General features: G+C 31.1%; 1 protein-coding gene across 1 annotated transcript; it reads left to right on the forward strand.

Annotated features, from left to right (window-relative positions):
- Positions 1-2057: 2057 nt before the first annotated feature.
- LOC134272611 (acyl-coenzyme A thioesterase 1-like) lies at positions 2058-15814 on the forward strand. Its single transcript, XM_062754828.1, has 9 exons — positions 2058-2189; positions 3408-3686; positions 4122-4381; positions 4998-5186; positions 6914-7027; positions 10627-10712; positions 12251-12335; positions 13280-13481; positions 14480-15814. The coding sequence occupies exons 1-9, from the start codon at positions 2141-2143 to the stop codon at positions 14626-14628; spliced, it is 1413 nt and encodes a 470-aa protein (XP_062610812.1). The 5' UTR covers positions 2058-2140; the 3' UTR covers positions 14629-15814.
- Positions 15815-16211: the final 397 nt, after the last annotated feature.

Below are 16211 nucleotides of genomic sequence, written 5' to 3' on the forward strand. Positions count from 1 at the left end.
ATGGTGTTGCAATGGTTACTAAAAAATAGATATTTTCATGAAATGCCTTTAAAACGCTAATACTCCTACACTTTTGGTCTGATTTCAATATAACTTGGCACACAGGTAGACTACACTAAGATACATGAAATAGTACATCATTTTTTGATTTCGATGAACAGTGTTGTTACGGTTACCAAAAATAGAATTTTCTTTGAAATCCTTTTAAAACGCTAATCCTCCTACAGTTTTGGTCTGATTTCAATATATAACTTGGCACACAAATAGACTACACAAAGATACATAATATAGTGCATCGGTTTTTGATTTCGATGAATGGTGTTGCCATGGTTACTAAAAATAGAAATTTCTTTGAAATTCTTTTAGATTGCTACTCCTACAGTTTTGGTCTGATTTCAATATAACTTGGAATACAGGTAGAATACACTGTGATACATACTAGTAATTTAGTGCATCGGTTTTTGATCTCATGGTTACTAAAATAGAAATGTCTGAAATTTCTTGAAAACGATACTCCTCCTACAGTTTTGGTCTGATGGCAATGGCTTCTTTTCTCATCCTTTATTAGAAGAAAAAACCAGTAGAGCTACAGTCTCGACAGAGACTTCTGGTTAAAATTCACATCGTTTCATTGATTCCATTGCAAAATTAGAAAATTGTTTAATACATGTATATAGAGAATAAAATTTTGTTTAATTGATAATTGAAATCCTCTATCGAATAAAAGATATTGTATATCTGAAACATAATCCTCCATCGTGTTCATATTCTTCGTCACCCTATAACTATATAGTCATGCTGGACACGTTATTACAAGTGACGTTAATATATTTAATAATACTACTTTTAAAAAGGTTCTAAATATAGGGAACCCCGATCCTTCACCAGTCGGAATTTCATAAATATGGATTTTGTAGAAGATTGCGCCAGGTTTTCAGCCAGATAAGAAAAAGAAGACCATGACACTTTGTCAGAAGGATTAAATTAATGTATCAGATCTATGTCGCAATCACGTATTTTAAAAAACAATTGACGGGTAATATGAAAACCATCTATCCTTCTGTATTCAGCATTGAGTCTCTTTAATATAAATAATCAGTTTTTTATACAATATGATTATTTTCAATAGCTTTACTGTCTTTGGTTTCACCGAGTGTTCGCTTACAATGGGAGATTACTCATTCAAGCACTGACTCCTATACCCAGATACTAAATTGCAGTCAAAAAAATATTTGATTTTTATTTGTGTTTAAAGGAGACATACTTCATAAACACTTCTTTTGACTTTAGACGTCAATTAAATGCATCATATATTAAAAATAAAAATGTCCCGTATGTCCCTGTAAACCAAAACAGATACCAGCTACTATAATGCAGTCAAAGGAATGCTAGATTTTTATTTATTTTCTTGCCTGAAAGTGTCAGAATCTTTATTTCACAACTTTTAGGTATATTCAAAGATTCAAAATTTTATTTATTTCTTTACATTACCAATCCGGAAGACAAATCCCTATGGTTGTCAATGTGTCATTTTGAAAGTGAAATATAAACAGTGCAGAATTTTTTTTCTATAAATCTATGATTCATTTAAACTTATTTAAAAATATCCGTTAAATGTGATTTTTTAAATTTTCTTTTAAGGTCAGATGACAAGTTCCTCAAATATATTTCTTTTGTATCTCTTAATTGGTATTATATCAAAACTTATTCATATCTGTCATTCTATTCTGATTTCTACATTGTTTTCAAAATGTTTTTAAATATAAGTACATCAAAAATTTGTGATATAGACCATTCAGAAGATAACCCATAAGGGTTATATGAGAGATATGACCCTGTGGTATCTGTCCAAACGCCTGGTAAGGTACCCTAATTTTTTGTTAGGTAACTTGTTTATTTTAAGTACCTATACTTCAATGTCAAATTCTTAGGAAAAATTATATATTTTTGATAAACGTGTCGTCTCACTTTAACATTAACAAATCTCAAAGACGGAACATTTCTGATTTGAATCGGGATCGGCATTTAAATAATTTTTTAAAACTTAAAATGAAAGTAGAGATCGTCGGAAAACAGATAGTTTGGTTAAATGTTGATTAACGTCTTTGAATAAGAAACATGATAAATCTACAGATTATTTATGAAATATTTTGTTGAAAAAAGTATGGTCCTGCAGAATACATTAAGAAGTATGTATATTTAACGTTTTCTTGAGCCTTACAAGTTTGACTTATTTTAGAGCACTTATCTTTTTCTGAATAGTATGACTTATACATGTAGTCATATAGCTGATAACTTCTTCTCAACCATCACGGGTACTGGAAGTTTAATGTGAATATATAGTATGTACATGTATAAAAAAGAAGGGTAGGGCGCTCTTTTTGAGGCAAATTCGGGTTTGGGGTATTGTGTGTGAGCCTTTCTCAGAGGACTTGACGCGATTAATCGTTCACATATAACTTACTTTCTCAATAAATGTTCCGTTTTGTTCCGCTCCAAAGCCCTTCCTTCGAAGAAAAAGATGTTTTTATACATGCACATACTATATATACGTACACTGCCAGTGCCTGTATCAACCTTTGAAAATCATTTGCCCTAATATCAGACTACATGTATTTTTTTTTTATCAAACCATACACGTGGGCAGAGATAAAAATGTTATATATGTCTCTGACATGGATAGATTGTTAAAGTAAACACCAAGTATTTCTGAACAATATAGTGAGTGTCCAATGTCCATAAATTCTTCTGTTCAACCTCCTCCTCTTTTTTAAGGAGTGCAGATATGCTTGTGTTAACATTATCATAAAAATTATTCCTTTGTAATTTAATAACATGTAAATTAATAAACTTGAAAAAATATGTTGTATAAATGAATAATTTTTCATTATCAGTGATCATTTGATATTGATAATTTGAAAGATTATATAAAATACACATGTAGTGTGAGATTTGAAAGTAAGTAAACATTAACAATAATGTGCATGAGATAAGAGATCTTAAATAGTAAGTTGTGAATCTCAGATTATAGTGTACATGTACATTCTATCTTTAAAATTATATGGTCCTATTGCCCTGCTCAATCACTATGTTGCATGCAAGCTTGTCAACTTACTATAGGTTTATTTTATTCTCAATGTCATGAAGATTAACAGTAAAGTTTGCTCTTATCACAGTTCCTGGTCTGAGAATTGAACTTAATAGGGGTTAAAACAGAATATTTAGAGAAAAAAAATCTTAATGTATTTTCAAGTGTTAGGGGACATTTGATCATACTAGTATTTAAAATTTGAGAGTACCTATACAGAGCAGATTCAGATTTGTATGTCCAGCGCAATAAAACAGCTGTTGATTATGTAACCACTTGTTAAATGATATTTGATGTTTTTGTTTTATATATATTTCAGAGTTACTAGCCGGTGTGACAACAGTGCAGAGAATTAGTTGCTTTGCCACATCAGCTCTCCACATGAATGATGTCAAAATATCAGTAGTTCCACATGAGGCATTAGTGGATGAACGTGTCCACATCAAGGTGGATGGCTTACCAAAGAATGGCCCTGTTACGATCAAAGCCTCTCTACAAGAGGGTAACAATAGATTTGCATCATATGGTTGTTACACAGCATCAGAGCAGGGTCATGTGACGGTGGAGGATCAAGCTTCTGTACAGGGGACATATACAGGTCTGATGTGCTCATGATCACAATTGTCTATCTACATCTGATTAGACATTTGTTTATGCAATATCAAATATTGTATAAGAGTCATCAAATTTTACATATCAAGAGAATTACGCAAGATTTTTGTGAAAATTTCAATGCAAATTTTATGTAAAAAAATTTTTATGAAATATTTTTTATCAAGAGCTTTTAGTAAAATTTGTTTGAAAATTTCTATGCAAATTTCATGTACCTGGTAAAAAGTTTTAATTTGAATTTCATGTGAAACTCTTCCTCATAGTGTCATTTCTCACAGTGGCGTATTTTATTGTGTAAGTAAATTATTTTAGAGGTAAGCCCTGCATGGGGACATCAAGTTTAAAATTTAAATTTAAAACACATCAGTTTAAAACACATTGTACTGTATGTGTACTTCCCATTTCATTACATAAAATACAGGTTTGGAGCCCATGGGTTTATTTTGGAGTATGAAACCTGAACCGTCTTCCCGACAGAACATAAGATTTCTGAAAAAGGATGTGACTTCTCCTATTGTTGTGACATTGTCAGTGATTGAAGGTCACCACTCTTGGGAAACTTTGTTTGATCCACCCCCGAAGCCTCTAGCTACATTAGATGTATATAGATGGTACAAAGACAGGAATGTTAGAAGAGAGAGAGTTAGCAATGGAAACATCAGGGGAGGGAGCATTTTCTCTGTATATTGATTTTTATGTCAATAATTAGGTACTTTCCCTTTGACAGTAAAACATATTGATTTTTTTACATAGTGTATTGTAAGGCCATCCTTAAAAAATTGTTTTTTTGCTGGTAAGTTTCAAAAAATACCCATTTTGCGATTGATATCCCCCAAGTACTTTTCGTCTTTGTGATCTACAAATGTAGAGATTCCGAGAAGGTTGCGGGAAATATTGACTATAGTTCTGTACGTCAGTTCCACCTTACAGATACATGGTATGATGTTTACGAGATTGCCTCAGAATTGGTGGCAGACTAAATTCCACGTGGGATGATTGCGGATTTACAGCTAATTAATTATCAAAATTTCTCGTAAATATCACACCCCCGAAACACTAGATTAGTGTGGAGTCAGTTATTTGAGGTTTTCACTTTTTAAGAAAAAGTTTGCCTAAAAAGAACTGATGAATTTTAAGAGATTGAACTTAGAATGCTTTAATTTTCCTGTTTGATAAGTAAGGTGAAAATTGAGACATAATTAGTAAAACATATTGATTTTTTTACATAGTGTATTGTAATTTTCAGTATTTGCAAGATGTCAATGAAATTAATTTTGAATTATATGAGTTTGAAGAGGGCTATTTTTCCTTTCTAGGACCAGGGCCATTTCCGGGGGTGATTGACATGTTTGGTAGTGGAGGGGGACTTTTTGACCACAGAGCAGCGTTGTTAGCCTCCCGCGGTTATTGTGTATTTGCTCTGCCATTTTTTGCGTATGAAGATTTACCAGAAACAATGCCAGATGTGTCACTGGATTATCTCATAGTAAGAATTCATTGGATTTTCTTATTATAAGCATTCAATGGACTACTGTTAATCATATTTTATTCACGAGACCTTTATTTTTGAGTAATTAAGCAAGTCTGTCTGTCCTAAAAAATTGTATTTTTAGTATATTTATATTGTTAAGGATGATCTACAAAAGAAATTCACAGCTTAAGAAAATTTTGTATCTCTTATAAATATCAAATAGATATCTTGCGAAAAAAAGGTGTCGAAAAAATATGATGATCCTCAATATCTCAGTTTAAACATCCAATTTCTCATGAGAACAGCATGGATAAAGGAAACTTATACAGTCAAGCTTTACCATTTGAACTTCTGAGATATCTGAGGATTTGAAATATTGTGGCTAAAATGTTATTGATAAAAAATGATAGGGGGTTCGAATATACATGTATCTTAACATTTCAATATTAATTAGGGCCCCGCAAGGATTTGCAGGTGCCCTATAGTAATCACTCTGTCCGTCCGTCTGTCTGTCTGTCCGTCTGTCACTCTTCCGTCCACAAATTTTCTGTTTTTTTCTAATAACTTTTTTTCAGGTTGCCCAATCAGATTCAAATTTGGTATGGTAGTTCAGTAGGCAGAAATACATATTTTGATGCTAAGTTTGGTTCTCTATGTCTTCTGGTTTGGAGCTGGGGTGGTGGGGTAGATTCCTGAACTATGCATAAGAATGATTGGGCAAAGAGAGATAACTGCTGAGAATGTTACCATTGTAAACTGGGAAGGCTGTGCAATTTGTCCTTTGGGATTAATTAACCTTCCACATGAAGAAAATCCTAAGCATTATCTTTATCTGTCACATTGAGATTAATTACTGTACCAGCCTCTGTCTGCAATGAACTTTGTTTTGAAGTTAAGGTCAAGTTTGAATGATGTGTACATTCTTTGAAATATGGATTTAAAATAATGTTCATACTTTATATTGGTTAAAATACTGTACACAACGATTTAACATAATTTTGAATTCTAAAACCAAGATATATATTAAGATATCCTTTTTTATCATTACTATTTTATTTTTTAATTATTTATTTAATTTAATTTTTTTTGCTGCCTTAATGCTGTTAATTTTAACAGGTAATCAGATATTATAACCCCATTCAATGCTGAAAAAAGTTCTTATTGTAAATTTATATAGAAGAAAAGGATGGGAGACCCGTACAATATTAATCCCCTGGGATTAATTTTCTTGCTTGCTGCAGAAAATTTAGAGGTTTATCTTTATCTGTCATATGAAGATTAATGAACACCTTTGTCTGCAACTGATGTTTGTTTTGAAGTTGAGGTCAACCCTGGGTGATATTTGCAATCACTGAAGGCTAGCATTTTATAAAACACCTGCTTAAATCTATTTTAAATACACATTAAATTTAGTTTTTTTTAATAAGAGCTGAGGTTTTCCCTGTTTTATGTTAATACATGTACAGGGTTACTATTTACAGGTTTTTGGACATTCAGGAATTATCTTGAAATTTTAGAAATGCATGCAGTTGTTACTTATAATCTTCATATATAAAAAAAAAATGTAATCAAGTAAAACTCTCATTCAATGAGCTGCACCCTTATATTTCTACCCCTCAGTGGGGCCCTTGCTGACTGGTCAGTTTTCTAGTTTGGTCTTTTATTGAATGTATATATATACATGTATACATACACTTAAGTCAGTCACTGTCAGATTTGTTTGAAAATTTTCTGCCTTAAAGGAGAGTGTGGAGTGGTTTGCGGGGATACCAGAAGTGAAGCATGATGGGATAGGTATAATCGGAATTTCTAAGGGAGGCATGTATGCCATGGAGCTCTGTAGACATGTCCCACAGGTTAGTAATTTGTTGGTAAAGAATCTGGGGGGATTAGGCGAGTCATATGCCTATGCAAGGGCATGTAAAATATCAATTTAAAAATTCCTACAAATTCCACTTTTTGTTAAATTTGGGAGTTATTTATAACCATATGCATACAGTAAAGAAATAACCTGAATCAAATGACTTAGAAATTGATTGTAATTAACCCGTCAAAATGGTAACATGCTTTAGTAACCATTAAAATGATAGAAATTGAATGTTAAAATTGTGTTTTTTATATAGAATGGGTCTTCAAACCATTTTCTTGCAAACAAATATTGAAAGGGTATGAAAGGATTTATCTCTAACCATTTTCAAAAAAATGGTACGAGGACCCACTCTGTATAAAAAAGTTAGTTTACCTACTTAAATTTCGGAACATATTCTCAAAGACTCCAAGTCCAATTGTGTGTTTGCTATGCATATAAATCTGTTTGTTATTTAAAGGGCAACGTATATGTGCGACTTCGTGGCTCAGTGGTCATAGCGGCGGTGTTGAAGCACCCAGTTATTTGTCGCGAGTGTTCGAATCACGAATTTTTTAAAGATTAGGTTGAAATTTAGAAAGATATAAAATATTTTTTCACTAAAAACAAAATGATTAAATAAGATAATGAATTTATTTATGGTCAATAAATATATTTCCTATCATAAACATGTTTTCAAGATATATAACATTTTGAATGCATTGAGTTCAAGACTACATTACAGGATTGAAATGTAAACAATCATGGGTAGACCAACACCATATGGCTGTTCTGTATGCAAAAACAGTTACAAGGAAAGGTAATGCGTACCGTCTCCCAACCCCTGAAAACATATTTTATAGAACAATTCAAATTAACATGCAGTATGAAAAGCATCACCTATTAAAATATACTGTAATGAAAACCGAAAGGTTAAAAAATATACATAGATATTGTCATTTTGACAGTGCTGTACAAAGTTTAAATGTTTAGGTAAATCGTACAACTATGAAATTTCCGATATGCTTACAGTGCTACAAAATCCGTGTGGGCATATGACTCGCCTAATCCCCCCAGATTCTTCGAGGATGTCTACATTGTAGTTTACTTTTTTGTTCCTCTTCAAAAAAGTGTGGTCATCTGTGTGATACAGGGGTATGGGTGTCAGCTCTAAAATATCAGAGTAAGGAGTTCATCCTTATGTCGTGGGATGTGGAGACCAGTCCTTCGGATGAGACCAATTAAAATTTAGGTGCTGGCACAAAAGATCCCTCACTGCTCAATGGCCTTGAGTGCCAGGTATAGGTATAAATTTGCAGCTATCTACCAGCATGTTGTGGTGAAAAATTCTCAAAAGAGACATTAAACAACAAATAAACAAAATTAAAGAACTGCATGAGTAAATTACTATGAATTATTCAGTCACATGATAAGTTAGATATTAAAGCAGTACTTTCAACCCAATTTTTTGAGAATTCTTTGCTAAATTGAAATCAAACCATACAAATGTTTATACCATACATTACAGTAAAACTTCTATGGTACAAACACGGATATTGCAAATTCACGGATATAGCAAAGTTATCTTGGATCCCCAGCTATAAGAATTTAAAAAAATTCCTTATACAGATATAATGAATTATGGATATAGCGGAGTAATTTCATTGGTCCCAGTGACTTCCTTAGAACCGTGTTTTGCTGTATAGTGGATATTTACATGTGGAAGTTATAGATCAAGATTTTGAAAGACAAAAACTACACCTGGGTGAAAGGCAGTCAATCCTGTACTTTATTAGATGATGAATACAGAGCTTGCTTAGATATAATTTTAAATTATATATGGGGGAAGGTTCATCAAAATTACTGTAAAATTGTTGTAAACTCTTTCCACTTAAAAAAAAAACAACACTTTTAATAGTTTTGTATCAATATATGAATTCTTAATTGTAGTAATAACAATACTAATTAGAGTCTTAGATCTATTATTTCCTCCCATATTATTTTTTTGCTGTTATCATTTCTTCAGCATGATTTACATGTGTATAAATTTGGATACATTGCTATCAAATTTGAAGATCTGGCTATTTTGGGTGGAAATAAGTAACAATATACGAGGGTTGTCCCAAAATTCCGTAGACAAGCGTTGTTTTGTAGGAACCCTACGTCATACATGAATGAAACTTCGTATTTATATTAAACAAACACTATCTAATAAATTTATGGACAAATATGGAGTAACTACACAAATTATTCCAATTTAAAAGACACATTTCATTGTCTGGTGTAGGAAGGCGGCGCAATACCCAAAAGTTGCAATTAAAATTTGGTATATATAAAATCCTACCCCATATTTTTTAAATGGAAATGAAAATTCTTAATATTGTTTTATTAACTATATTTTCTCAAATTTTGGTGTGTATGCTTTGATAAATATGAATTTTTTAACGTTTTATATACATGGATTTAAAATCCGAATTTTTGAAAAATAGCGGCTGCGTTGGCCAAGGCGGCGCACTGGACTATGATCGAGTGTTTTGATCCTGAATTCACTCTTACAGAAATGTACCAGTCATAAATGTTTGGTAGACTAGGAAACTTTTTCTCCTCCTTAGTATTTAAAATGGCTAAAACAGTTTCTCTATGTATATGCCAATAAGAGTAATTAAAATAAAAGACATGGCTAAGAAATGGGCATGAGTTCCATTGTGCAAATCCATTAGAGAAAATAGACGAAAAGCCCGTAGAAATATACCGTTTTCAAATTATTATTATTTCATACCTGTATATGCATGTACTTTGTTAACATATTTTAATGTTTGATCATTTCATAGTGATTAAGATATTTTACATTTATAACTATAACCGTTTCGTTTAATTTAAGAATTTGATTCTGGTAATTGAAATTTTTTCTCCAAAAACTTGAACCGTTGACATTTGTATTTTTTGACGTTGCAGATTGCTCCGGGTGTTGGAGAACTATATCACTTTAAATGTTATTACTCGAAAAGTTTTCAAGTAAACATCATTACAACAATGAATATAAACTTACATGTACTATTTAAATTTTTTTATCCTTTTTTGATTTTTTGATAAAACTTCGTAATTTATCTGCCAAGAACATGCTTTATCCACCCTGAAAATTTTACTAAGATACATTAATTTATTAAAAAGATATGAGCTCAGTCTACGAAATTTTGGGACACCCTTCGTACATACATGTTTATCCAACTTCAGACAAATTTGTAGTGGGTTTTTTAATACTCAAAAATTGGGTGTGACTGTGATTCTGTTCTTTGAGTATCTGAAGTAAACTAATGGCAGCAAGTAAAGAGCTCATTTGTTGAAATCTATTTTTTCATATCTTGAACTGTGAGGATGTGATTTTATAAATGATTTTCAATAATATTTTGAATTATATCTATTTTCAATGTTAATTACCTCGAAAAAAAATCTTGTAAATAGCTTCAGTTTTTATCAATTTGTTACACCTTAACTTTGCAACATAATTCAGAGTCATGTGTTTGGGTATATTGCCATCATTTACATATGTACAGCGTATTTGTTGTTAATCCTTTTTATTTTATCAATTGTGGTCATTGTTTTCTTCAGATCAAAGCTGTTGTTCTGGTGAATGGGGTAACATTTTATTCTGATGCTCCCCTTAAGTACAGCAAGGGAGACATAGAAAACATCGAGTAAGTCAAAGACTTTTATTTAGAGAAACAAATTACATATATGAGAGCAATACCACAATTTACACCATAGTTTCAAATTTCAAAACTCCACCCTTCCCTCGCCCTTCTTCTTGGTAAGCAAAGGGTAATTAATTTATTTAGTTATATTTTAACACTTAAAGGAAACGTCGGGTCAAGAAAAACTTTTTCATATTTCATTCATTGAATGGTCATTAATGAATTTTATCTGATACTGCCATTTGTTTTTTTACTTACATTGTAATTATAAAGTAATTAAAGCAATATGAGCTGCATTTTTGAAAATTTTATTTTGCTGGTAAAATATTTTATTATGATTAATCTGTGTGTTATCTAAATCATTATGATCAATAAAATCTAAATAAAGTTTAAAAATGTGACAGAAGAAATATTTCTGTACAACTGAATATTCAGTATTATATAAGAAATCATTATTGTACAGGACGACAACAATTCAATTTTTCTTCAATCAAAGCGTATAAAAAGTTCTTTCATAGCAAATATGAACAATAGAAGTTAATAAATGTTCTATTTATCTGTCAATGAAATAGTTAATTACAAATTTGCTACATTTTTTTCCGATGTCAAACATGCAGCTCATATTGCTTTAAACACCAAAGTTATGAATGAACTGGCTGCTGGAGGCTGCCATGTTGAGAGATAAAGTTATCCGGCTTGCTTTTATGACGTATTGGGGGCACATTGGCTCTAAGTGTAAACATTGTCATGTCAGAATCAAGTAGTGAAAATGTGCCAATTAAGTGTGTGCAATTTAATTTTTGATCTGAATGTATGTAATATAGGAAATATAGTTTCGCATTCTTATGCTTCTAGTGTTTCAGAAATCAGAAAAATAAAAGAAGGAATTAATAATAAAAAGCCATAAACTGGTAGCGATTTAACTTTAATTAAAAACTTAGCTGCAAAGGTTGTTTTATTTTTAAATTTTACTTGATTTTAATTCAAACTTTTTAAAGTTTAAATGTGTCCAAGAAGGATGTTAATCTATTTCCTACAAATTAACAATTGCTTGAATTAGCTTATTTCTGAAAAAAAGAATTTAGTTATCTGCAGTCATAAACACATTGACTCTGTACATCTGGCATTTATTCTGTCTACACTACGTCAGCAGTGGCCATGATAAGGTTTTCCCCATGCTGGCGCTCCAATTAAGCGATCAAAATCAAATTTAACTGCTGTTATCTGCAGTGAAGTGTTATAAGATGCAGCTTTTCTTTTTATATGAGTGGTACATTTTTATATATAGAAATTTGAATTCTGACCAAATGTTCCCTTTAATTGGAAGAACAGCACTGTATATTTTCTAGTGGAAAAAGACGATTTTTTTCAGAAAGCAGTGTTGATTTGCAGAAAATTTAAGTTTTTATTTTTCATTAAAATTTGCATCTCATACAGAGAAACTATCTTTGATATGACCTAAATGAATTTTCTAAAGTGCTTGATCATATTTGTGAAAATCTTATGATGTTATTATTGCTCATTTGTTTGTTTCCTTGCAGTTTTCAGTTTGATCAAATGAGGGTCACACCAGAAGGAATAGACATTGCAAATTGTTATCAGCCCACAGATGAATTCTTCATCAAAGTAAGTACATGTAATTGTACTCAACACCTCAGGGAAGGACTTGTATATAAGTACTACAGAAGACTACATGTATAACAACAATATAACAATACAAAACTGAAAATATATTTAAGGGAGAGAAAGGTAAAGAGAGCTCACAATCTCAAGAAAAAAACTTGGTTATAACTGAATTATACCGTAAACTTATTACATTTAGTGGTGTATTCTATTCAGTGATTTTGGCATAAAGCAGAGTCTGCTAAATCAAGTACATCGCTAAATGTCTAATATATCATACATATATATGAAGATCAAACATTATAAGGAATGGAAAAATCATTGAAGTCTTTGTATCAAGATTGACATGATTTTCTTGCATTCTAAATTGTGTATAATATTTGAACTATATTATGGGCGCATCATGCTGTGATGGGACAATTAGCTATTTTCAAGTACAAGTATAAAATGCCAAGATAAGGCCATATAAAATTGAAATCTTGGTTCTCAGGCCAATTTTCTCCAAAAAGATGCGGGAGGGCGGCATTTTATTTTTCATTTTATTGGCAATAAAGTAGATGAGGGAGGTATTTTTTTTAATTTTAATTTCGAATATAACATAAAGATAATTTTTTTAATCACATATAATTATACTTTCCATTTCTGGTCAAAATTTCTGCTTTATCCATTGCTTAACAGCGTGTAAACATTGTAGGTAATGTCTTCGAATGTATTTTCAAACGAAGTAGCCAAAATCTCATTGTAAATGCCTACCGGAAGTGATAATTGAATACTGAAACAAATGAGGTTTGAATTTTTTTACGATTGGTCTCCGCAGCACCAACTTTTTATTTTATCAAAAATACAATAAAATAGGCAATGCGGCTACCTCAAAACGGATGCGTGCGGGCCTGAGAACCAAGATTTCAATTTTATATGGCCTAACCAATTTCTACATTATTCTGTAGGGATGGGAAAGTGAAGCTACATTTCTGATCATTTCGGGAGAAGACGATGGATGTCTTAATTACTCTGTAATTGAACATTTTATGGAACTGGTGCCAAAGGAACATAAACATCGGTTCCAGGTCATGAAGTACCCCAAAGCTGGACACCTTCTTGAGCCACCATATTCACCTCACTGCAGGCACTCCTTCCACAAAGTGTTCCGTAAGTATTGATACAGTAAAAATTGGTTATATAATGAAGTCACTGGGACCTATGAAATTACTTTGCTTTATCCCTTATTCGTTATATCCGTACAAGGAATTCATTTAATTTATATTGCTTGGGATCCAAGATAACTTCGCTATATCCGTGAATTCACAATATCCATGTTTGTACAACAAGTTTTTACTGTAATTCTGAGTCAGGAGTAATTTCAGGCATAGTTCTTGACAAAGAAGACCAAAGAATATGAAACTTTACGAATGATTTCTCTCAGAAGTTTTAGAATCTGAAGTGGCCTTTTATAGATTTAAGACCTTTTTAATTTATTAATTTGTGTTCTAAGGAGAGATGATATTCCTCTCTGCTATTCTCCTATGATGATTAATCACTGCAATCTGTGTAAAAAAATAACAAAATTATTCAAAATAATTTTTAATATCCAAAATAAAAAGTACTTTTTAAGCTGTTAATGGTTAGGGGTGCTTTTGAATAAGAATGAGAGATAATGATACAGGTTTACAGATAGTACTAAAGAACTATTTTATGTGTAGTCTGCATAATGATACATGGGGGCAAGTACAGACAAGTAAAAAAATCAACTTTAAAATTTGTTACTGAGCAATAAATTATAATCCTTCAATTATCATTTATTGAAATGGTAAGTGATGTTTTTCATACTAATTGTTCATATTGTTAGGCCAATGAGTACATGGGGATGTGTGACTAGTCGGAAGGGGATGCTCACTCCTTCATGGCACCTGATCCCATCTCTGAAGTTTAGGAGGTTGAAATTAGTTCGGCTCCTATTTTGTAATACTTAATGGACTTTTGAGCTCAATTAATGTATATCTCCACTTCTTTCAATTGTTTTAGTTTTGTATCCAATATATTGTCCTCATGTGCTCTTGAAGGCCCTTGTTTTTAATTTACATATGACATATATTAATTATTAACATAAATTAACATGTGCCATAATGTCTTGATAATTCTTTTTTCAGAATTTGAATTTCTCTGGGGTGGAGAAACAAAAGCTCACAGTTACGCTCAGGAAGATTCCTGGAGGAGGATCCTAGAATTCTTCTCAAACCAACTTCAATCTAACAAACAAACATCTGGCAGCCATTTAAACACTGTCAGTAAATTATAACAAATATAGAAATGTCTGACAGTCACTAAATTGTAACAAATAAACAAATGTCTGACAACTATTTAAACACAACCAGTAAATTATAACAAGTAAACAAATGTCTGGTAACTACTAAGTTATAACACATTAATAAATGTCTGACAAACAGATAAAAAATTGTTACAAACAACTACAAATTCGTACACAAATGTCAGACAACCAATGAAACAAAGGAAATTATAACAAGAAACAGATGTCTGTCAATCACTTCAACACAACTCGATCAGTTAATAATAACCAACAACAAAATAATTAAAAACAGATGTCTGTCAATCACTTAAAAACAACCAATCAGTTAGTAATAACCAACAACAAAGTAATTAAAAACAAATGTCTGTCAATCACTTAAACACATCCAATAAGTTAGTAATAACCAACAACAAAGTAATTAAAAACAAATGTCTGTCAACCACTTAAAAACAACCAATCAGTTAGTAATAACCAACAACACAACTAACACGATCAGTTAATAATAACCAACAACAAAGCAATTAAAAACAAATGTCTGTCAACCACTTAAACACAACACAATCAGTTAATTTTAACAAATGAAATATAAAGGTTGTTAGAATTAGTAAAGAGGTATAATTGAAAGAATTATTTTAAGCAGATTTTAATGAAAAGTTGCAGGTATGTACATCTTAAACGGATATTTTACACCAGGAATACTCAATCAAGGAGATTTAAATAACAATATGACTACTAGTAATTCAAGGAGATTTATTGGAATATAATTTTTTTTTATGGAATTCATCATTTACTTACAATTAGTAATTTATTTATCATGTACATTAAAAAAAAATACAATTACATTTTTTGTTCCACTTCATATATGATGTGTCGAAATTATGATGTTGATAAAATCTTGGAATTGAATTTGAGATAGAAATTTTTATTTGCTCTAAGGTAATTGGTGTGATGTTAATAGAATATATATGTTTTGTATTTAGAAGAACCATATTTTTGAATTATTATTTGATATTTTATCAAAATATCAGAGCAATGTTATTTATTTTACTTTTTTTCAGAAAATCATATCAAATTAATTGCATACTTTTCTTACAAAGACATTTTTAGCTAAATAATGAGAATGTATTTTATTTGTTAATGGTTTTTGTTTTTTTTTGTTAATAAATGGTCAAACCTTGTTAATTTATTGAACTTGATGGAACCAAGGCTAACTCAGAGTTCAGACTATTTAGGATAAAATATTCTAGTTAAAAAAGTGGTAGTGACTTTGAAATGACTTTGACATATCCATCGATTTGAGATATTTACATTAAAGGTAAAGAAGTTCATCAGAAAAAAACCCTGTATAATTATGTAAAACGTGTAAATGAACCCTACTTTCATATTGGAGTATACTGATATATGACATTGGGTAAAATCGCATCATGATACGTTTGGGTTGAATTCGATTACGTGTTGCGTCCATGAAAAAACTACATGTAAATGGTTTTTGAAATTCAAATCTTTTAATTTCATTGCTAATTTATAATATAAAATTGCTTCATATAAAATTTTTGGTTAATTGATAATTGAAA

The sequence above is a fragment of the Saccostrea cucullata genome, unplaced genomic scaffold (assembly GCF_032062105.1).
Source record: "Saccostrea cucullata isolate Sc308-1 unplaced genomic scaffold, CSIRO_AGI_Scuc_v1 ctg1073, whole genome shotgun sequence".
Taxonomy (NCBI): domain Eukaryota; kingdom Metazoa; phylum Mollusca; class Bivalvia; order Ostreida; family Ostreidae; genus Saccostrea; species Saccostrea cuccullata.

What these genes read in the sequence shown, in the direction of transcription:
- LOC134272611 (XM_062754828.1), top strand. Translation starts at nt 2,141, where the DNA reads ATGAAATATTTTGTTGAAAAAAGTATGGTCCTGCAGAATACATTAAGA. An exon ending in CCTGCAGAATACATTAAGAA is followed by an intron (nt 2,190 to 3,407) that starts GTATGTATATTT and finishes TATATATTTCAG; the next exon opens with AGTTACTAGCCGGTGTGACA. An exon ending in GGAGACATAGAAAACATCGA is followed by an intron (nt 10,713 to 12,250) that starts GTAAGTCAAAGA and finishes GTTTCCTTGCAG; the next exon opens with TTTTCAGTTTGATCAAATGA.